Below are 24,439 nucleotides of genomic sequence, written 5' to 3'. Positions count from 1 at the left end.
CACACAGCAACTACGTTGTTGTTGTTCCTGGTTACCCACCTCAACTACATGCTAAAGCCCTACAGCTGAAGATACAACAGACTTTGATTAAGGAGCAGAGAAGTCAAGGTAGAACTGACCTGAGGATTTGTCTCTGGCTGGTTAACTTTCAGAGTGCTGAGAGGTGCTTTTTGGACCACTGAGGGGTGGGCTGGGGATATAAAGTCTCACGTAGAACTGGACGCTGAAGGCTATAATATCAACCTGACAGAGAAGATACATCCAGAGATGCAATAGTGACAGGAAGTAACCAGGGGTAACCAGCCACTTTCTGATTAGATTTGACCCATACTCCATAGGAGGGAGTTGATGCCTGATGCTGTGAACCTGGTCAAAAGTCTGTGGCTCATAGGTCATAGTGGGGAACCCACTACTATTTTTTACTGAATGGACAGGTAAGACTTCCTTCTAAATATTTCTATTAATATCCATAGGTAAGTGCTGTTCTCAACTTTGGTTAAATAAGCCTCTTTTCTGCACTGGGCAGAAACTGTTCAAATTGGTGAGAATGACTTCTGTATGTTCGACCCCAAATAGGGGCGGTCTATAGCAAGCCACCTTCCCACAAAGTTCAGGAGACATCATGGAAGAGGGGACTGAAAGAATATAAGAGCCAGAGAGTGTGGCACACTGTGAAGTGCTGTCTTCTAGACATGACACAGCCACTGCACAGCCATTGTACTACAGGAGCCGTGGATACCTGTACAAGACCTGTACAAGGTCAAGTCACCAAGACTTGCACATTCCAGCAAGTGGCACTAACTGGATTCCTCAGATTACTGAAAAGAAAAGAAGAAAAGAAAAGAAAAGAAAAGAAAAGAAAAGGGGGAGGGCATGAAAATGAAAGAGGGATGTTGGGGACTATCCAGGGGACCTGGTGACCAGGAGCTGGGTATTGGTATTATCAAGATACATTGAACATATACATGAAATTGTCAACAAATACATTGTTTTTATTTATTTATTTATGTGTATATGCTTTACCTAAATATATGTCTGTTGAACCACATGAGTTTCATGAGCATCGAATGTGGGTGCTGGGAAACAAACCTGGGACCTCTAAAAGAATAACCTGTGTCATGCTCTTAACCACTGAGTCATCTCTCCATCCCCAATAACAATTTTTTTAAAAAGTATCCAAAAATAAAAACAATAAGGGTGTCACCAATCTATTAAGAGAGAATTTGAAAACTTTAAATGGAAAATCAACTTATTCCTAATTGATTGTTTTTAGAATAACATTTTAGGATGATTCTAACTATATTTACCTTTCAGGATGCACAAAAATTTCTAAACGGTAAATGAACTTGTATAAATTAGATGTCTCGCCACCAAATTTCTCTGTGACTGCTTTACCTCCTTTGTCTCTACGAAGTGGAAAATAGAAATGATTCTTTTCTTCTCAGAGTGTGATCATTTAGATTTGTGATTAACTCATAAACACATGTGAAATCCATCTATTCAGTGAATAAATATTTATTGCATGCTAAGCATTATTCCAGGCACTGGGGAGACAGCAATAAAATCAAAGCAAATCGAGTTCTATCCCTGTGGAGATCCAGTGTAGATTAGGAAAAAAAAAAGACAATAAACCGATAAATAAGAAAAACATCTAGTTATAGAATGATATAGAAAATAAAACAATTAATAGAGACAGGTTGTAGAGGTAATTAACTACAGTTGAAGGTGACATTTGGACAAATATGTCAAGGAAGTAAGAATAAACCAAGTAGATATATAGGGAATAACATCATAGACAGAGAAAATGGTATATGTTAAGTCCCAGATACAGAAACAAGCTTTTGATATTTGCATAAACATAACAGTGCAAGAGAGATTTAAGCTTCATAAACTCACTGACAAGTCCTGAAAGAACCCATACCACTGTGTTTTACTTGGGTTAATGGTGGCTATATGGACATGAACGTGGTGGTCTCTGGTCCATCTCGTGTAGTTGAATTTAACATACTCAGATGAGTATACAAGTCACATATAGTTCCCATATGGCAGTACAGAAAACTAGGGTGAGACACCAGACAGACATCCATTTGACCATCAGCGTGACTATTAAAATATCCATGCAGAATAGTGGCTCACTTAGTTGACTAAATGATTGAAGACCTACATGATTGAAGGCTCAATCAAGTTATATTTGTTCCCCGAAGTCATATCACAGAGAACACATTGGATAAACCCAGACTGAAATCTCCAAGAAATAAAACATTGCTACTGAAGCCTAGCAAACCAATCACAGCTCGTATTTCTTCCAAGGAATAACAATGTTTGAAAATCTGCAGAAAGAGAGACAGAGACACAGAGACACAGAGAGGGAGAGAGGAAGAGACAGAGACAGAGAGTTGGGGGAGGAGGAGACACACACACACTTGAGACGAGAGAGAGAGAGAGAGAGAGAGAGAGAGAGAGAGAGAGGAACCCAAAGGTGTATAAATGTTTGTCATACACTCTTTCAAATAGCAAAATCTCTCCTGATTCACTGCAAAGGGGGTGCACACCTGTCCTAAGGAAAACATTAAAGCATGAGTTTAAAAACAGGCACATGCTAGTGTGGTAATTTTATCATTGGATGTAGCTATAAGGCACACCAGCTCTCTTCAAAATTGGCATGCTCAGTCCCAAATAGGTGAGCTCACAATTAAAAATTACAGGTACACCTTAAATTCTAAGGCTCTTAGAATAATAGCAGCAAATGACATAGTTTTCTTCATACACACTACATCTGAAACTGCAAATGCTCTACTCCAAACCAGTGTTCTTAAACTATCTGTTGGTTCATACCAATAGTGAAAGGCTTCTGACACCTATGCCTTGGTTCTGTTCAGAGGAGGCAAGAAAAAACTCAGGTATGAGTCATCGCCAGTAAACCTCCTTTTCCAGTTAGAAAACAAAGTTATCGATTGCCAAAGATCAAATCTTTCCATTTGAAAAAGGGTTTGCTATCTGCTATTGCCCTTTCTATAAATTCTCCAGCTTTGTCATTTTCAAATATAATTTTATAACTTAGATTCAAGAACTCTACATGTCAAGAGGCTGACTGCAATCACAAGTGCCAGTATTTTATCACACCAGTAGGGCTGATCTTGGCCTTATCTGGTTTAATTAAAGGCACAGAATAGAAGCCAATGTTTTGGTTTTTTTTTAATCTACCAGAGCACAATATCTTCTGTCTAGAATTAAAAGATTCCTATCTCTTCCTACCCCTCATATTAAAAAAAATAGTTTAAAGACCTCTTTATACGCAAAACAGTGAGGGGAGTGGAAATGCCTCGTGTTTGATTACAAGATAAACTATTCCAATGAGCTGGAAAATTATTGAAGCTGAGAGATTCTCGTGAGCTTGGTTTAGATTTATGTTACACGCTGGTCATGATTGTGCAGTCCTATAATCCCCACCCTTAGGAGACAGAGGCTGGAGGAAACACAGCAAGTTTCATTATGTCCATTTTACAGTCATAGTCTTGGATGAACAGTGACTTGCCCAAGGCCATTTAACTAGTAATGAGAATTTTTTAACCAGGTTTTTCTGCCTTTAAAATCTCAGAATAATTCAAAGCACTATACAAATGATGGAGACAGCTGTACAGTCATTCTTCAAGGTCCCCATATACATTCCAGTTGACCCAAACTGGAAGGAAAACAAAGTATCAGGTCAGGCAGGATCTTGAGAACTTTGATGTTGTCCCTAAAGACACACTCCAAAATAGTTGTTCATGTCAATGAATCCCCATGAAGCAGCTGAGCCCACAAAGTTCTGGAGTCCTGAGCCCTAGAACATCCAAAATCCCTCTAAACTTTAGAGTCTAAAGGAACTTGTACTGAGGCTCTCTATGGTGCCTTCTGGAAAATATCTACCTCTTTCATACATGGCAAGAACAACCTCGTTCCCTTCCTCAGAGGAAGCTGCCACCTAACAAATACTAACACTAGCCTTTGTGTTCACAGTATCATGACTACAGCTATATAGACACAATTTCAGATATCCACAAAAACAACAAGTGGCCCAACTGTGGAAAGTTGAAACTTAAATGGTTTGACTATAACAGGCTACTAAACAGATAATTCTTCATAGCATTCATATATGTAGATATGAATGTATGTATATATGTGTGTATATATATGTATACATACATATGTGTGTGTGAGTGTTTTACCTAAAGTGACCTTACTTGCTCTCACGTTTTTCTTGGTGTGAGAGGGCTATTTAGTTCTGAAATTATGTTGTGACTATTAATAATACTGAATTCCCATGACAGGAAGTGAGGAAACAAGCCCTGGAGGGTACTTTGGGGCCATTCCATGGGTCAATGTGATTAAAATGGTCAGAATTCATTAAAAATATGGCCACATCCTTCTAAACTAAAAAACACTGTTTAGGAGCTAAATGGCTCATTTCATGAGTAAAAAAAAAGTGTTTTAATTATTTTTCAAATAGTTAAGTACTATACTCCAACCTACCTCCACCCCAAACACCAACTTAGCCAAAGAGAAGGTTTTTCTATCCTTTCTTCTCCACCCAAAACGTCTTTGGCTATCACAGGTCACATGACTGAAATATGCCGGTAAATAAGAAAGGGGCGGGGCTCATCTAGGAGCCTGCAAATTGACTTTCCAAGGCTGAATGAATTCTTTCACTTTTTGATTTCTCTACTCTAACTTCCCCAGTCAAGTCAATAAATATATTAAGCTTGCGTCCGGGTCAAGCCACACAGAATTTATCCTGCCATAGAAGCTTCTTTCATTCATTGCAGAGTCTCGAGATGATCGTGATGTTAGATCTAGACACTCTTAAAATAGTGGGCATTGGTGGCCCAGTAGAGGTCCAAGGTGGCCGGCTGAAGATGAGGCTGTCCTTTCCTATCCAGAGCAGTGATGGTGAGCAGGTAGACGGGTACCAGCCGGCGGGCTTCTGGATAGAGGTCCCTGTCAGGGGCGGTACGCTGCAAAGTCTCTCGCTGGGGCATAGGGTTGGTAATGCTTGCGCGTGGGCCCGAGTCTCCGCGGTGTCATGTTCATGTAGTCACTTTGAAGGAGCCTGTTCCTTCTGCTATTTGTCTGCGGGGGAAAAAGAGAAAAGAGAAAAAGGTCAATATGGAAGGACTTAGAGGAGATGTTACAGGAGAGCTTCTAAGACTTTGCGAGTACTTTTTCAGATCACCAGCTCTCAAACATGTCATCTAATCCAAAGCCCAAGAGAATATTTTAGATCACATTGATATCTAAACACAACGGAAAGCCCTTCATCTTTGGGTAGGTTAAACATTCCCACTTAAATCATTCATTAAGTAAAGCTGTTTTTCTGTAATTAAACAACAAAAACCAAACCAACTACAACAACAACAAAAACCCTTTCAGATCCTTCAGGATCTGAAAAAAAAGTAATTATAAATTTAGGTTAGCAATCATTTCTCAGCCTTTTGGCTAAGATCAAGTATAAGTTTTGGTAATCAGAATCCAAATGAATGACAGTATTTATAGTTCTGCACACCTGTATTCCTATTTTCTATATGCATATATTTCTGCGAAAACAATAGCATCACCCACCACTGTTTTCCAAGACTGAGCAACCTCTGGAAGAAACCCTACCAGGAGCAGAGAAAAAGGAGTGACACTAATCCTGGAACTAGAGTAAAACTCACTTTGCATCTTGACCACATTTTGACTGTGGTTTAGGGGCATCATTGCCAGATCAGTGTGATGGTAAAGTTTGCATAATTGTCAAAAGCAGACAGTCATGTGGATTGTAGACTCAGGATTCTCTGTTATGAAAACCAACATCTACTTGTATGCAGAAAAGCCTGATGTGCTAAGTATGTATAATAGGTGTGAGTGACAGGGGATCCTGAATACATAATGAGTGGATGATGACAGGTTTGGTCTCCTTTCGACACCCACACGCCCGAGGCCTCGAAGTAAGCAAAGATGGCTGGAGATGCTACCCAGGCAAGCATTGTCAGTACTGGTGCTAACCTTTAGGGTCTCCTTTGCCAACCCCCAAATGCTAACCTTGCCTGGGGATACTCCAATGGCTTAAAGAAAAGCCTCAATAAGAAGGGTGTTGTGACTCCGGGGTTCTCCAGGTTACAGGCAAAGATAATAAAGAAAGTCTGTTACAATCAGCTCCTGTGCTTACCCCAACACTGTTATCAGACAGTGGATTTAACTAGCATCACCCTGACTCTTAACCCATGGGATGGAAATAGCTGGGGGTCCAGCCCAGAACCCACAGTGCTCATGTGCACTCACAATGTGTATGTATAGAGCACCCACCTCCTGAGTCTGTGCCTCTGTGACTCTTGCCAGCCAATGCCTGTTAAAGATGAGTGACTTCAAGGCCACTCTACCCTTTGCCCTTCCTTCTACCTCTGCCTTGTTTCTTAGACAAAACAGCAACACACAGGACACACATAAGCAATGTACTAAAATGGTCAAGAATGTAGATTTAAAGGCAGATGCTACCTAAATATACATTATCTATGCATTGTGGTACACACTGGCAAAGAGCACATCAAGAACAAAACAAAACAAAACAACCCTCCTGTGAGCTAGAAAAGGAAGCCAGTGTCACAGCTCAGCTGAGTGAACAGAGACTGGAGAATGACAGCAACCTGACCAAAAGAAGCTTATCTTTACTCAAATGCCAACATCAGGCCAAGCCCAGAGACAGAAACCCACACAGCCTGGAACTACCTACAGTAGCACACATGGATTCTCAGGAGGCTCTGGAAACTAGTTAACTTTCACCAAGGGCACACTGCTAACCAGCCAAAAATAGGATCCCAGAAAGTGGTTAAGCCCTAGGGATCCCTAAATGCCTAGCTCACCAAGATGCTTCTTGACCAAATAGCAGAAAGGAAAAAATGAGCCCACGGTAAAGGTGCTACATTGTTCTGTGAGGTATAAATTATTTTAATACCCCTGTTCGGTCAGAGAGTACAAAGATCTGGATTGGAGGTCCAAATAACTGACATTCTTGTTAGATAACCTGGTTTGACTCCCCAAGCCACAGATGTACAGCACTAAGGTCTATAGTCACAGTGAGCATGTGAGATAAGTCAAAGACAGTTTTCCCAAGGCACAGAATACAAATCTTACCAGAAATTGTGGGGCTGCCAAAGAAAAGCACAAAACATCTCTGGTGCATGATTTAAAAGGTGAATTGTTTTAACTCACTGAAAGTGAGAAGCTGCTTTTGGGATGATTTCAGTCACTCAGCCCATTGGGGCCTCATTTTGGAAGCTGTCTTCCTTGATATAAATTTACCATAAGTTTTAAAGTGGTGGCTTCCTAGATATATATTTACCATACGTTTTAAAGTGGTACCTGTGGGACCACTGAAAGCCAAGGCAGTTTCCAAGAGTACTTCCCATGAAGCTAGTAAATTCCTTTGACCCGGGTCAATATATGACAAGGGAGCCCCTTCCTGGAAGGGTACCTAGAGGGCTATTGCACCTGGTCTGTAGATTAGAAAACCCACATTCTCTCTCAGAGATCTGGAAAGCAAGAAAGTCAGTGGTTGAGGATTCGAAAAACCAAGCCAAACCTGAGGATTCTAAAATCATTGGCAACCCCCGCATAGCCAGAGGATAGCAAGAATGCTGACTCCAAAATCCAGAAGGATGAAAGTTCTCAACTAATACCAGAGCTAGGCCTCGGGCAATAGTTTCTGTACCCATACCCCTGTCACCATGCCCTGAATGGACAACTTTCAGAATTCCCAAGATGAAACAAAGAATTCCCGTGAACAAGCTACCACCGTGTTCCCCACTGTGTAAAGGTCATAGATTATTCAATAGGTAGCCTGACCAATGTCCACCTGCCCCCAAGGCCTGTGAACTACAAGAATGTGTGAGGAATAATAGAGGAAATTTGCATAAGAAAATAAACAATTTAAATCTACAGCTAGATGATACAACTCATGACTTAGAGCTAGAGCTGTCCGGTCCCCTCACCAACGCTATGGTAAATAAGTTGGCGTCACATGGCATGGCTTTCAGAAATCCCTGACTATATGTTGTTCCTTTAAATATATGCCTTCAAATGGGTATCATATTTCAAACAGGTTTAGTTAGGTCCTTATTTGGTTTGTATGGTGGTTACCGGTTTAGCAACACAATAAGCACTAAATCCTAAGTGTCCTTAGTAGTAGATGAGAGGAGAATAGCAAGAAAAGGGGTCTTTTCTTCTTGTGCAGCATACATTTCTCATTGAAAAAATTACTTGTATATTCACCCAGCTTCTGGTGAACAATCAGAGGTATGAAGAATCAATGCATAGGGCATTCTGCTCCTCATACGCAAGTTGGTTTCTAAGAAAAGGATCCTTGCTATGGTGGTACCATCTTAACAGTGAATATGTTCATCAAAATGTGTTCAAGAGCGCATAGGAAAGATAGCTCAGTGGTCAACAGCACTGCTGTCTTCCAGGGAGCCTGGTTCAATTCCCAGCATCCACAAGGTGGCTTACAAGTATCTGTAACTCCAATTTCAGGAAATCCGATGCCCTCTTCTGGCTTCAAATGGGTACCAGACACACAAATGGTGCAGACATCCATGCAGGCAAAACACTTACCTGAATAAAATACAATTAAAACTTTTTTAAATAGGTTCAAAAGCCAGACATGGTGGTACACACCTATAATTTCAGCCCTCAAGAGGCTGAAGCGGGAGGCTCTCTGTGAGTCGAGGTTAGTTTGGATTGCATAATAGGTTCCAGGCCAATCTGGTCCACATGGTAAGACATTGTCTCAGAAAAATCAAACAAAAAGTGTTCAAGCTTGAATCAAAACTTCAACATTGAGAAATGTGAAGAAAAAAATAAACTTTTTGCTGAGACATCTGCAGAGACTAGTAAGCTCTGAACAGTCTCTCTCCCCTAACGCTTTCATAATGACAGCATCCAAGCTGGCCTCACACAATGCAACTGCTTCGGAAGAGACAGGAAATAGGACTGACACAAACAGACCTGCTTTCTTCTGGTCTGAATGCACAATTCCTGCAGGCTACTCTCTCCTGGTTTTTGACCCTGAGACAAAGCATTGGCTTCCGTTGCCTAGTCCTGACGAGGCTTAGACTTTATACTCTATGTATGCACTAAGCTGCTTTACATGCAATTGTTACGTTGCAAAATTAAGAATAAGAAAGGTAGTTCTGTATAATTGCCCACCTTAATCTTCCCATTTAGTCCTAATTCTGATTGGCCACTGGGTGGAAAACAGAGCTCACATCAGGTCACTACTACATACAAGTTGCACAGACTGAAAAACTTCACCAGCTTTCATTGCAGTAGAAAAGACACAGGCCAGACTCTCAACATAGTCAAGAGGGCAGGGGCAGAGAAGTCATGTGAAAGCAATGTTGTTCCTCTTACCCAGATAATACAAAGAGTCACTGTCACTAGCAAGCCATAACACAGCAGGACTCCAGCAACCACGACCAGTGCCCAAAACAGCTTAGGAGACGTCTGAGCATGACAAAGATGTTTCTCTGAAAAACACAACAGAGTGGGTTAAAGGACACAGAAACAGCATTTGAGTACATTTCTGCCCTGAACATCAGAGAAGAATTTGAAAGTACTAAAACATGCAAAATGCTACCAGCTTAGGTGAGCGAGTCTTGCTCTTTGGGACTTATTCAACCCCACCACTGGTCATACTTTGTCATTATACGAGTCGAAGGTCAAAAAACACTGCTTTACAGTGCTGCACTGGTGGCCATCACTGGACCTTGTAGCATCTCATGATGCTAATGGCCACTTTAATGGTCAGTGACTTTAACCTGACGCCTTGCCCCTTACCCCCATCAGAAGCTAGTTTATACCCCAAACTCTATCTTGGAAATAAGTAAAATGATACAAGTGGAGAATCACCATCAGCTTAATCTGCCAGTCAGAAAACTAGCCCGGAAAAAAATAAAATATAAATATCTGACTCCAGCTCTAACAGATTATCCCGTGCAGTTCTACTGAAACGCGTGGAAAATTATAACTAGGAAGAATACTTCATAATTCGTTGAGATGACAGACTTTGGGTCTGATTAGTTTGGATACATGAATTTTTTATTTCCAGGGTCCTTATAATAAAGTTGTAATAAGATACCTAAATAAAAAGAATATCAACAGCTCTCTAGTCCGTGAAATTTTAATCCTGGCTACACATTAGAGCTATCTGACAAAGTGTGAAAACATTATCCAGCTCTTCTTCCTCAAGTCATATCTTTAAGTCAGAAGCTCAAAGTTGAGCACAGGCAGTTTCCAATTTACCTACTTAGGTTTATGATACAATTTCAAACAGGGTTGAAAGCTGCCAAGGACAGAGTCCATGACACCTTTTTCTCCTAACTGTATTTATATGCATGTTGTATGCACACACACAAAGTACTAACTAAAGTAATGTATCATTTATGTGAAGAAATGTTTTACTCTGGGCTTCCAAAATAGTCTACCTCTTTTTATCCTTTGACTTACTCCAATCAAAATATTTTGCCTGATATTAGAAATCTTAATTTGTGTATTAATTTCCTCTGTTTTTCTTGCTGGAACATAAAAGCGACTCTGCCATGTTAATATAATAATTCTTCTCTTGTTTGGTGTTTGAGTTTTCTCAAGTATACCTTTGTTATGGCATTAGAGAAAATGCATTTATTGTAATTGTGCTAAAATTGAATATAAAATGGAGCATATATTTTCTTATCTACCCTTTTCACATACACAAAAATCTATTCGACTTCCCTCAGTATTTATGTTAATGCCAATAGCTATATTTGAGTTGAGAATCCTATTATTTTCCTTCCCAATGTTACACAGAGCGTAAACATAACGTACTGACTGCTGCTGATTCATGAGTACTGCTTAATTAAATTGAGTTTGGAGCTATTAAAAAGTTGGATAACTTACTGGGGATCACAGATTGCACACCCCCTAAATTTCTAGTTCAGCATTCTTTTTATGTTTTGGAAAATGGAAAGAAACTTAGTAGTGGAAGAACACGGATCACAAAAATAAAAAAAGAAAGAGAGAGAGAGAGAGAGAGAGAGAGAGAGAGAGAGAGAGAGAGAGAGCTAATTTGGTATCCAACCCATTCTTCCTGAATCCTGATCTGTCAGACTATGTTTCACTGTAGAACACTCTATGCACAATTTTATGCTTGATCTTAACCGAAGGGTCCAAAAACTAGGTCAAATTTTAGTGGCACACTTATTCTGGGCATGAAGTACTTGGATCCAGAATAATCTCATAGGTTCTATTCCCATAGACTCTTCCCTCATCCTTCCATAGCATGTCAGCGAGGAAAGGTAAAGGCATTCCTAATAAGCTGGAATCGTTGCTGGAGTCAAAGGATCACGAGATCTCAGGGTTACGAGAGTCTCGGATCACGTGTGAGTGCCCCGGCTTCACTTGTCCCAACCTTGCTTTCGTCATTGCACAGCCGTCCTTCAGGTTACAGGAGTGCAGTGGCGCGTTACCTTTTATGTGAATAATAGTTCCGTTGCTCTTCTCGTTGTCCAGGTATGGCGGAGGATACATGACCTCGATTTTGCAGAAGTAAATATCTGTGTGATTAACATGCAGATTCCAGAGACGGAACGTCACTGTTTCATTGTCGAAATTCCCATCACAGTTGAACCCCACGTTTGGGCGGAACTGGGGCTGATAGGTAAAATTCCCATTCCCGACACAGACTTCCACGTCACTGTTCACGCCCTTGTAAAGGGATGCCCGGAACTCCTTTGCAAGAAGGTTGTAGGAATACCTGCAGCTGAGGCTGACCTCATTGTTATCTACCACAAGCAGCGGGGACTGCTTCACCAAAATCTTGTTTTCTGAGGGGGAAAAACACTTAGTTAGGAACATAAGAATAATAATTCCATTGCCCTGAAATCAAAGTGAATTAATTAGCCAACTGAACAGATCTCCAACAAAGTTAGTCCCTTGGCAGATAAAGATAGATTAATAGTTCTTCTTGGAATGATGACTGCATCTACGTCGAAAGTTTTCAAGCCTATATTTCAATAATATTGGCATCCTTTTCTGAATGGGAAGATGGTGGCCTGCTTCCACCTGGAAGGCAAACTGTGACCTTCCGTGAGCGTTGAGTACAACAGCTAGGCGCTAGGAACTTTTTCAATCAAGTTGAGATTCCTATGATGTTAATCAGGCCTTGGATTGACTTCCTGAATCAGCTTGGAGGCAGCTTGAAAGCCTGACACAGATGTCCAAATGATATTTTTCAACTCTGCAACAGATTTTTTGTAAAAGTATTTTTGAAGTTTCAAAACTTTCTGGCTTTGCTTATTGACCAAAACCAAGAGCGGGATAAAGGGGTAAGGAAAGAGGAAACAACATTGGTAGCTCCAAGCTCCAAGTGCTGGCTTAAATTCCTCTTCCACAGCAAATCCAGATAAGAGTATCCCAAGAAGCTTGCATGCTTATTCTCTCAGATCACACAGAGTTGTATCTTTATGCAACAAACGATCAAGGCTCTGGGTACCATCTAATTCACTTCCTCACTTTAAAGGCAAAAAAAATGAAATCATTCTCTCACTTCCATTGAGGGAGGGGAGACCAGGCTAATACTGCTCCCCCACCCTTTCCAGAACATAGAAATGTATTCCTTTTTAAAAAGAAAGTATCACATTTTAAGTGTCTGTGTCTGTGTCTCTCTGTGTGTGTGTGTGTGTGTGTGTGTGTGTGTGTGCGTGTGTGCGCGCGCGCGCGTGCGCGCGTGTGCAAGTGGAGGTCAGAGGTCAAGTTGCAGGAGTTGGTTCTCTCCCTCCACCCATACATAGATCAGGCTTGGCAACAGGTGCCTACCATGTCTTTGGCTGTATATTTTTTCTAAACGAACAAAACAAAATGAACAAAAACAGGGATTCACTCTACAGCCCTGGCTATCTTCGAACTCACTACACAGACCAGGCTGGCCTAAAACTCACTAATTTACCTGCCTTTGCCTCCTGAGTGCTGGGATTAAACGTGTGGGACACCATTCCTACATATTTGCTTAAAGAGAAAGACTGAACGAGGTCTAGAAACATGAATAGTTCATCTACAGTCATTGAGCAAATGATGAACAAAATCAGAACTGAAACCGAAGGCCACACCACCTAAGTAGCTGACCGCTTAGGCATGGAGAGTCAACTTCAGAGTTCAAAGACATGTAGGATGTAGGAATCCCCTTTCTGAGACATGACCTTAAGTTTTCAGAAGTAAATAAATTGCTGTCTATGAAGAAATTTTAAAATAGTAAAATCAATTTTGCTGGGGCAACATGCTAATAACTATCTATTTATAGTTTTTGTTGTTGTTGTGAGGTTATCCTTTAACTGTGGAGCAATCACTTTCATCCACTATTTCTAATTTTTAAAGGGTTATTTGTACCCACACCCAGGAGCCAGTCAGACTCAGAAGTTGTTAAAAATGAAATTTATCATTTAACCTGGGATTGAATCCAAGTACACAGGTGTTTTGTTTTGGTTTTTGCTTTGTGTTTGTGTCTGTTCGATGTTTTTTTTTTCTTCTTTTGTTTTTTGTTTGTTTCTTTGTTTATTTGTTGGCTTTGTGTTGAAGGTAAGTACACAAAATTGAATCTCTAATAGCTTTTGTCATCTATATTTATTTCTATACATGTAGAACCTAAAAAGAAAACACATATCCACAGCCTCTTCCTCCTAGAAATTCTGATATATCTGGTATAAGTTAAGATGTGGTTAATGTTGATATTTGGGTTGAACTAACTTTACTGAAATGTAATTCACATACCATAGAATTATTCTTTTAAAAATATGATTAAGGGACTTTTTAATACAATGGGAGTTGCAAATGGACCACAGCCATCTGTTTGTAAAATATTTTTGTTACACGAGAAGGAAACTTCATGCTCATTAGCCATCATTTCCCATCATTCTCTCCCTCCAGCCCCTGGCAACCACTTCTCTACTTCTTGTCTCTATTTGCCCACTCAGGACATTTCACACCCTTGGAGTCGCAGCATGTATGCCATTTGTATCTGGCAACTTTCGAGTTTCATCTGTGTTCCGATAAAGTATGAGAACGTTAGTTTATGACTATTTATGGTGTAGCTACAGCGCATTTTGTTTCTACACTCAATATCGTTTGCCTGTTCTGAGCAACATTACTGTGAGCATCCGGGTAGAGAGGGAGGAGCTAGAGGGGAAAGGACAAGCTCCGGCATCCAAACTCCAATGTTCATTTAGTCATCCTTGTCTGATTCAGCAGATGACATCTTCCCAACACTCACACATGAGAGATAAGACTGATTCCCTAGACATGAATTCCTTGGGCAGTTCACAGCTAATAAGGGAGAAAAATATATAAATAGCTAGTTTTGATCCAGTACACAACAGTCTGCAGGTTCTGGGACCAGTTGATTTCCTAGACATGAAGACTGTGAAAATACAGGATGATGCCTACGTTGATTGACAGCTGCTTACCAAGATCTCCTGCCAGTGATACAAACCTAGTGAAGGCTTTTAAGCCAAAAAGCAGATGTACACAACTTTTCATTTATGCAGATCACTCTAACCAAAGTGGAAGCAGTACTTTGGAGATACAAGAATGAAGGCATGGACAGTAGGCAAGATGCATTCTTCTGGGTCAGAGGTAAGAGAGACTAAACTAGTTTACAAGGAGTGGATGAGGTGAGAAGTGTTTATGGGCTAATGCTTTCCCACTTGACAGAGATTGAGGTGTGGTTAAAGAGAAAAGGAAGCGTTTAGAATGACTTCCTCAGCCAACAGAGTAAGAAACAAGTAGCTATTTTTCTTTTTACTCATTTCTACTTCACTACCAGAATAAACAGATCCAAAACCTAAGTCAAGTTTGGACATCTGGGTATAAAAAAGACATGTTTTCAGCATCAGGGGTCATGACACAGGATGGAAACTTTCAGAGGAAGAGGCTGCAGTCATTCTCTGAAACGGTTTTTTTCTTCACAAGGAGAAATAGAATAACTCAAAGGTAGCTTTTCTTCTTCCCATCAAGGGGCCTCTGAGTTCAAGCCTCAGCAGGGTTGAGGTTGTCTGATTTCTCCTGAGCCCATCTGACCTCAGCATTACAAACCGGGCATGTTCTCAAGAGAACTCCACAGCCCCTGTGTCAAGGCTCTGTTAGCTGTCATTGTGCTAGATACTCAGAGCAAGGAAAGGGGAAATACTTCATTTTGTGACTGTGCCAAATTTTTTTTGGGAAGAGTTTGAACACTCTGATAAAGAGATGGGCAATTTATCTGTTGATGTTCACATTTCTCTCTTCTGAGTCAACGGATAAATCTTAGATTAGCTAATGCCTAAAGAGAGATACTGAGGTTGAAGTAATTTCTTATTTGTGCTCAAATGTGGCTAACAGCTTTCTAGCTTAGGATTCAAGTAGATAAAACCTCTTTTTAAATGTTAATACATTTTCTAGATTTCGGTCCCACCTATTTATTGCATGTGAGAAGGTATCTGACAAGACCTCGGAATCTACAGCTCCTCTGCAGACACACTAAGTAAAATAGGTTTATTTGTGCTATGAAAGAAAGATTACAGTTATCCTAACTGATATTGACCATTTGTGTTCACTGTGGTTTCTAGTACAGAGGATACGTCAGCTCCTTTTAATTTCCCTTAAAAACTGGAGCATGTGTGAGGAGACACACTTCCACCCTACCGCACTACAGCAAGAAGATACAGCTGAACCAAAGCCCATGACAATGGTCAGCTTGGCTGTGTATTTTAGTTTTTTGTTTGTTTGTTCATTTGTTTTCTGTTTTTTGGTTTTTTTTTGTTTTTGTTTTGTTTTTGTTTTTGTTTTTTTAGTTTCTGGGAATCTGTGTCATTTCAAATAATTAAAGCAAATACTATAAAATTTAAGAAGATACCTGGACTTAGAACAGTGGTTCTCAGCCTGTGAGTTATGACCACCTTGAGGGTCAACTATAACATATCCTGCATCTCAGATACTTATGTTACAATTCATAACTAGGAAAATTACAGTTACGAAGTAGCAACAAAATAATTTGATAGTTGGGGATCAGCACAACGTGAGGAACTATATGAAAGGGTCACAACATTAGCAAGGTTGAGAACCACTGGCTTGGAAGGAATTAGAGATACATTTAGCTTTCCTATGCAGGTGTCTGTTTGAAGATATGTTGTTTTCTAAATCATGCAAGGAATGACTTTTCTTTCCCTCTGCAAATATTTGATTCTATTTTCCTTCTTGTGAGTGGTTTCCCTAGGTTACACCCACAAGAAACAGTCACTCTCCCACATGCACGCACTCAGCAGTGAGAGCCTGCCTTGGCTGGCATGCGTCTACTGACCGGCAGGTTGTTTTGGTGATGAATTTGTGCTTTGCTTTTCAAAGCCTTTCCTAGCAGCTAAACAAGACAAAGCTGTGGAGACAGGAAGCAGTAACCTCAAGACTCTTTCCCTCACAGGTCTGCTCTACAACCGGCAAGGTGAAGACTAAGATCAGAGGTGAGAAGGCACTTATCTGCAGTCCATACCAGGGCTGTGAGAGCCGGATTTCCCACCCATAGTCTGTGAAACTTGGGGCAGAACTGGCTTCTGGAAGGTTGGAAACTCATTGTGTTTCCAAGGGAATGGAATACTTACAAAACCAACTTCTTTCCTTCTTATCAACTCTAAGTGGGTCAATTACTACACTTAGGAACCAGACCAACCTCTGTACAGCTTCCATGGAAAGCCATCTTGGAGGTGTAGCTCCTAACATCAAAGAGCTTTGGCCTTTAAAGGATGTACACACACACCCCTCCCAGTTAAGCTAAAATCGTGTATTTACAAGGAATATGAAGCATAAAATACAATATAGGGAACATAGTGGCTTAGAGTCATGAGGCTGTAAAAATGATTTTAAAGAGTCCAAGTTCAGGATAAATAAGTGACCTTTGAGACTTGAACTCAAGCCTTCCAACAGATCTTGGTCTATTGTTCCTTTCCCTCTGCATCAACATTCTAACACAGTTTCAGTGGTTGGTTTAGGTCCTCTAGAGTTGGAATTGATGAAAGAGCTGGTACTAGGAGCTTCAAGTGAGGTCAAGGAAACTACTGTTTAGCAGTAGGTAAGTTAATGGTAAGAGGACTGGTCCAAAGCAAACTTCATTTTCTCCACCATTTTAGTGGAGTACTATATGAAGAAAAAGAAAATTACTAAAGAGCTAAAGTGTAATTTATTTGCAAAGGTGTAAAGAATGAATGAACAGAAGAACAAAAAGGAACAACTTTGTTCGTTCTACTAGACTAAGTTGGTTTCGTGCTCATGTTCAAGGGAAGTTTGTTTCCAACTAGCTTTTCTTTGCCTGTGATTTTCCTTTCTATAGTCTCTGTTCCTATAGTCAACTGCAAACTCAAACCATTAAATGAGAAATTTCAGACATAAGCAATCCATAAATTTTGAATTGGCGTCACTCTGAGTGGGATGATGACGCCTAAGATGGGGATTGTCCCTCTATTCTATGATGCCTGTGCTTCCACCACAATCACAGGTTAGTCATGGACCTGCTCCCTGAGCTATCGCATCAACCACTGAAGTATCTCACTGGTTTTCTTCAATCGACCTTTATTTTACTTCATAATGGCCTGCGGTGTACAAATAGTGATTCTGGCGAAACTTCTCCTCTTACCAAAGAAAGGAAAAGCAAAGGCTGAGGTACGTAGGATGCAGGCTAAGGAGGAAAGTCATGCTCGTTTGCAGCTACACCTCTGACAGCAAAAGTTGCAGCCACAGTGCATGGTGGGCTCGGCAAAGATGGAGGGGTTTCACTATCATTTGCAGAGTTTCACTATCCAGGGTTTCAAGTGTCTACAGAGGGTCTTAGAACATGTTCCCCATGGATAACATGAGAGAACTATACACAGAGAGTTTGCTCACAAGTTGAGAGACCTACAGGTCACAGATGAATCTCTTGAGAGACCTACCGACAATATTATGCAAACTGTCTCTCACAAGGAATTTCTACTTCATGAGTAGTTGTTATCCACTGTAGCTCTTCTATTTCAGTTTAGCCCCATGTACAAAAAAGATGTCAGTCAGCTCATAAAGTTGCTTTTGAATCCAACTTTTAATGGGTGTATCCTTAACTAAAAAAATTACATTTTTAATCATGTTTAAATTTATAATATTCTATCTTTCCTGCTTTATATCATAAGCACCATAGTGAAATAAAATGGCCCACTAAGGCTTGACTATACTGGCATGCTAAAGAAGATATTAGAAAGATATAATACATGCTTAATTAGAAATTGATTTTTCTTCTTGAAATTCTAATGGATTCCATTTATTCCCATCACAACATTTCTATAACATTTGAAAAAATGAAGTTATAGCTTCCTAATTCTGGTCTTCTCCTTTGAAAATTCTAACTGAACAGAGTTTGATGTTTTAGTAACATGTTGGGTAGGGGACAGGGGTTCATTTGGCTGTATTGCAATCTCGTGTTTATAGCCAGTTATGGAGGTGTCATTGGTTGCCTTGGTAAAGAATGCCTGTGTCTAGACCACAGATCTGATTAAGTTATTATAACTTTCCTCTGAGCATATTTCGTGTTTGGGACTAGGATATCCTTCACTCTCTACCCCCTTGACCACTTGCTTCCTTTCAGACTATAAGGTACAGGCTCTCTGATAAGCCAACCTAGTGCTTGGTTCTGCAGCCTGTAAGTCAAACCTCCTCTGACTCTGACTAGTTTCAAAGTAACCATGGTCATTTTCTCTCATTTTCCATGGACTGTTTTCTTGACATTCTCCTCATTTTTAAAAGAAAGAATGGTGTAAGTAAAGTCTTTTTTAAAAAAATGAATTTGAACAATATGATATATAGGTGTGTATGCTGTCTCTTTCAGGATTCCTACCGAGAATACATGGCCTATTCCGTCACTGGCACCAGTAGGCGGGCTTGTTTATGAAAGATGCACCATTCAAGTTGTGAGAGAGCAGAACCCAACAGAAGCAGGGGACACCGGTGGCATGTAGCAGCACAGATGTGATCACTGTTAGATCTGAAGACAGTAGTTGCCAGAGCCAGAAGGAGACAGAAGTCTAACAGAGGCCTGTGTGACAAACTGACTACTGATACAAATGACTACTGTTGGTTAGCGACAACCAGCTAACCTTGTTCAAGGCTTCACGTCATAGCTATCAACTATACCAACAAAACTCAAATATCATTCAACTCAAACAATTACAAATTGATTATAGGTGCCAATGAAAACAGAAATAGAAGCCTGATGAATAAATTTACTAAATGAGTTTCTTGGACCATTATGGGTCTAAGCCATACCTTTACCTCTGACCTCTATTTTAACCTACAGTGCTTTGGATGACCACAGACTCTGAAAATCATATTAAAATTTTTAAATGAAAGTTAAAACTTTCAAAAAAACTATGGTCATTTTCTCTCATTTTTCATGAACTGTTTTTGTGAAATTCCCATTTTTATAAGAAATCATAGCAGAAATAGTTTCCCCCCCAAAATGGCTTTGTACAATAATACATAATAATTACATAGAGGACTATAATATAGAGGACACTTACCTTTGTCTCTTTAAATATTATTGTCCTATATACAACTATCAGAAAGTAACTCAGAGATCAAACAGTTCGATGGCAAAAAACAAAACAAAACAAAACCCATCTGAGTACTGAGATATAAAGCATTCCTTTCTAGGAGAGAAAAATTATCAGAATAATTAATGTATACACTCTGAAAGCAAAATTTGATTAGTTAGAAAATTGTTCTCTGATATTCTGAATTCCTCTATGACAAAGTCATTAATTCAGCAAGTAAATAATTAATTCTAAAGTATTTTGTTATTTGGAGATGGAAAGATGTAAAAGAAACCCTGCTAGGTACACAGTTATATGCCAAAGCGGTGCATGAACTCTATAGAGAGGCAGTGACAGTGGCAAGAGAAAGGTCACAGGTGACTCTGGAGGCTTCAATACAGAACAGCCTTTAGCTGGACCATGAAGTATACAGCAAACTGAGATAGGGTAAGACTAAGGAAATGATCTTACTGCAAGGGTTTATCAGAAAGGAGCAAGGAAGAAACGGGTAAGATGATTACACCATCACGCAGGCATCTTTGATGCCAAGAAAAGGCTCGTGGATTTTTCCAGGACTCTTTACATCTAAGGTGAGAATGGAGTCCCACCCCCACCCCTGAGGGAAGGGGTGCGTAGGAAGGTTAAGGAAAATTCAGAGCAGTAAGACTGTTGCCGTAAGAGTTGTGAGCTGGTGAGGCCTGCGCTGCAAAGGGATGAGCAAGCATCACAAAGAGTGTGCACGAGTTCCTGTGCCGGCTGAGAGCAAGAATAGAGGCCGGGTGACAATGTAAGTGAATAGAGGCCGGGGTGACAATGTAAGTGAATAGAGGCCGGGGTGACAATGTAAGTGAATAGAGGCCGGGGTGACAATGTAAGTGAACAGAGGCCGGGTGACAATGTAAGTGAACAGAGGCCAGGTGACAATGTAAGTGAATAGAGGCCGGGGTGACAATGTAAGTGAATAGAGGCCGGGGTGACAATGTAAGTGAATAGAGGCCGGGGTGACAATGTAAGTGAATAGAGGCCGGGGTGACAATGTAAGTGAATAGAGGCCGGGTGACAATGTAAGTGAATAGAGGCTGGGGTGACAATGTAAGTGAATAGAGGCCGGGGTGACAATGTAAGTTAATAAATGATACTGTTTGGAGAAAAGAAATGGATGCATTGTTTCAGAAATGTTAGACTTAAGGGGTGGATAAGGCCTCCCTACAGGGAAGATTAGAAAGGAGACAAAAGGTTTAGGAAGCCAGCCAGAGACTGAAATATACTTACGTCACCTGTGTTGAGGGTGGATGGTAATTTTAAGATGTGTAGAAAGCCATTGCCTACTCCTGTGTAATCCAGCCCCACCTCTCAGAGACCACCATGGAACTGAAACTTCTAAAAACACAACCTCAGAGGCCTGAGAACAATGCCACCTACCATTCATAGGACAACAACTGTCCTGTTTTCTAGAGCTAGAAGGACACCATAGTGGAGCCGTTTGAAGTAAATGGAAGTTGTACCATAGCAAATACCACTGAGCCATTCAAAAAAAATCAAACTGTATTATTCTAGGACCCAATGAGTAGGTACCTTTGTTAACTTTCAACATAAATGTAGTGACCACAATTCAATTCTTGAATATTGAAAAACACAGTTGTAAAAGAATTATTTACATGAATATAATATTTTAATCACTTCATTGTATAAACTCGTAAATAAGATTACACAAATAAATTAAGTTTGACTCCCTCAATCTGGCTACCTTGATATATTGTTTTCTACACGTGCATTTTAATCTAATGACCAGATCTTGGGGCTCCTGAGCCTTCATCATCTGAGCTTTCATTCAAAACACATAAATAAGACAGCAGAACACTTCTCTTATCTGTTCTGCTCTCTGTAAATATTAAACATTTGAAGAGGCTGCTCAGGGTTCCTGCGACATACACAGTCTCTTCTGGGTAGGTGTTAGAGCCTGGAATTTTGGAAATAATGACTGTTTTAGACCTGAACTTTACAGTGGAAATTAAGAGTCAACAAAGCAACATTGCTTCCCCAGACCCTGCAGTCACTTAGAAGCACATAAGCATCTACGATTCTAAACAACAGATCTAAGAGATTTCAGAGATAACTGGCTTGCAATTCTCTGCACATATATATATATATATATATGTGTGTGTGTGTGTGTGTGTGTGTGTGTGTGTGTGTGTGTGTATGTGTATGTGTATGTATGTGTGTATGTATGTATGAGTGAATTGATACCCAGATAACATATGTCATGATGTGACAAATTAAAACCCCTAATCACATCTCCCCATCTTGAGAAATCCTTAGATTTACATTTTGAGTTGGGGGTGAAATAGAAAGTTAAAAAGAAAAAAGAAAGCAAACCAGTCTTGGTCTTCCAAAGATCAAGCAGCTACATCCTTATTCCAAAAACAAAACAAAACAAACAAAACAAAACCCCACAGAGAGATGCTAAGATTAACATCCCTGACTGGAAACTGGAAGCTTCCAGTTGGTTTGAACCTTGTGGCCCTGTTATCTCAGCAGGAGCCAAGATCAAGTCCCCACACACTGTGCACTTAGAGATTTGTCCTCTCTCTAATTTTCACATTGAGAAGACTTCCCAACCTCCCTTTTCCTTCTTCTCCCTCCTCCTTTGTTTCCTAGGAGTATTTTCTCCTCGCTAGTCCCTCAGAAGCACACAATACACAGACAGACAGAAACACACACACACACACACACACACACACACACACACACACACCCAGCTCTTAACTCCCTTCACATTTCAGACATGGCTAAGTCATGAATCGAACCATTTATCGCATTGTTGCTTTGTACAAAACACCATGGGAGACATTTCAGGAGATCCAAGTTCCTGATCAGCTTGCCGTTGTCTATCCACTTCTCTTCTTTGCACTACAGTTTTGTCCCACTCAGCATTCTCTTCATCTTGTGACATTTTCTTTTCCTTCCCCAAAGCTCTGTGTAAACTCAGAAGTCTGACTGGCCCTACTTGTCAGCATCACCCATTTCTCCTCCCTTCTCCAGTCTCCTCTGGAAGCCCTTTGATTTCAATAGTGTTCCTTTGGCTCTCTCCGGTCCTTCCTTGGAAGTCTGTGCTCTGTCTCCAGTGCTCACTCCAGCTGCCTCCTAACCAGGGGAATTTCCCAGATTCTATTCAACTCAGTTTCCCTGATCCTTTTAACTAGCCTGCCGTTCCCAGGCCTTCTGCTTCATTGCACAGATAAGCATTTCTAAGTGCTTTCTTCTGAATCACTTCAACTGCTTCATGAGACCCTAAAAATCAAACTCCAGCATTTTTATCAGTATTCAGCCCTTTGTTTTAACCTGGTCCTATCTTACCTCCCTAGACTTCCAAGTCTGACTGCCAAGAACATGGAACCATATTTCTGATTTTGTTTCCTTACTAATGTCCTTCCTTCTCAGGTAACATAGTCTTGGTCAGAACATGAACCCTGAAGCAACACACTGGATTTTACATATTTCCTAGCTGTGGGATGCTAGGAAATATGTAAAAATATGTAATTAGTTGGACCTGCTTGGTATTTCCATTTTCCCATCTAAGAATTATGATACAATTATGATAAATTCTTAATGGGCTTTAGGAGGAGATTGAATGCCTTCAACAACGGAGAAACAAGTAGAACAATGTCTATGGGGTAAGTGCAAACTAAATGTGAGCTAGCAATTTTCACCAGTGGCATCCTCCATTAACATCCTACCTACCAACAGCTTTCCAACTCTTCATAAAGACTTACCATCCTACAATAATTTGTGGTTGGGAGTGGGGAGTTGAGGCAAGGTGTCACAGTATAGCCAGGCTGGCATAAAATTTACTGTGTAACCCAGACTAGCCCAAAGCTCCTGGTAATCCTCCTGCCTCCAATTCCTGAGTACTGGGATTTGGGACTACAACATGAACTTCATGTCCAGCTCCCACATTAATTTTGACAGAGTGCTTGTTTAATGCTTCTCCCTTTCTGACACATTGCAAGTTCATTTTCTTTTTCAACAAATATTTGGTTAACCCCTACATGCTTCCAGCATTTATGCCCAACCCCAAGTTTAAATGAGCAAATGAGACAAGAGCCTCTTACTGGGGAGCTAATAATAGTCTAGTATGCAAAACAGATGTTGTCAATTCTCAATAACAATTTTGGGAACTCTAAAGAGAACAGAAGTCCCTTGTTTTGTTATTCGGGTTCTCAAAGAAGACCTTCAAAAGATAGGTAGAAGGGGTATCCCAGATTTGAAATGTAAATAAAAAATTCAATAAAAGAAAAATGCAAATAAGAAAAGGATAGTACATGCAAAGCCATTAAAGCATCATATAGCACCATGAGGTAAGATAGGGGAATGCCCAACTCTCATCATGTAGCTGCCTCTCAACTAAATTGCTGAGCCCATGAAAACAAGAAGACTCAGCTAATGATACAAGCAGGTCTTGTGTGCTGTGCCCATGTGCTTTTGTCCTTTCCCTCTGTTTCCTCAATGCCATGAAGGATTAAACTATGAGGAGTTTAATAAATATTTGCTAAAGTGAGCTACATTCTCATAGGACCGCCTCTAACAATAAAGGCAGACTTTTCCTCAAGGAGGTGAATCGTTCACACACACCCCCAAAAAAACTAGTGTGAAAGACAGTAGATCAGGAACAGCAGAGATGGACAGAAGGAACCGAAAGATGAAACCAGCCTCCATGAGGTCAACTAGAGTGGGTACCAGTGTGTGAGACCGTGGAGGATGTTGGAGTTAAGAGCTTTTTATTAGGGTACAGAAGAAACTAGCTTGGATAAACTAGGATG

The 24,439-nt window shown here is 40.3% G+C and overlaps 1 protein-coding gene across 2 annotated transcripts in view; it reads right to left on the bottom strand.

Annotated features, from left to right (window-relative positions):
- Positions 1 to 971: 971 nt before the first annotated feature.
- Positions 972 to 24,439, bottom strand: part of Cd28 (Cd28 molecule) — a 28,877-nt gene continuing 5,409 nt past the window's right edge. Inside the window, exons 2-4 of one of the 2 annotated variants that reach the window (XM_008767078.4) lie at positions 11,517 to 11,873; positions 9,424 to 9,539; positions 972 to 5,109 (exon numbers count right to left, since the gene is read on the bottom strand). In XM_008767078.4, the coding sequence (XP_008765300.1) occupies positions 4,981 to 5,109; positions 9,424 to 9,539; positions 11,517 to 11,873 (602 nt within the window). In that variant the 3' untranslated portion in view covers positions 972 to 4,980. The remainder of the gene's footprint in view (positions 5,110 to 9,423; positions 9,540 to 11,516; positions 11,874 to 24,439) is intronic. The other variant, NM_013121.2, reaches the window with a different exon arrangement.

This window comes from Rattus norvegicus, chromosome 9 (assembly GCF_036323735.1).
Source record: "Rattus norvegicus strain BN/NHsdMcwi chromosome 9, GRCr8, whole genome shotgun sequence".
In the NCBI taxonomy this organism is placed as follows: domain Eukaryota; kingdom Metazoa; phylum Chordata; class Mammalia; order Rodentia; family Muridae; genus Rattus; species Rattus norvegicus.
The sequence above is the reverse complement of the archived record's forward strand: the minus strand, read 5'-3'. Positions and strand labels throughout refer to the sequence as shown.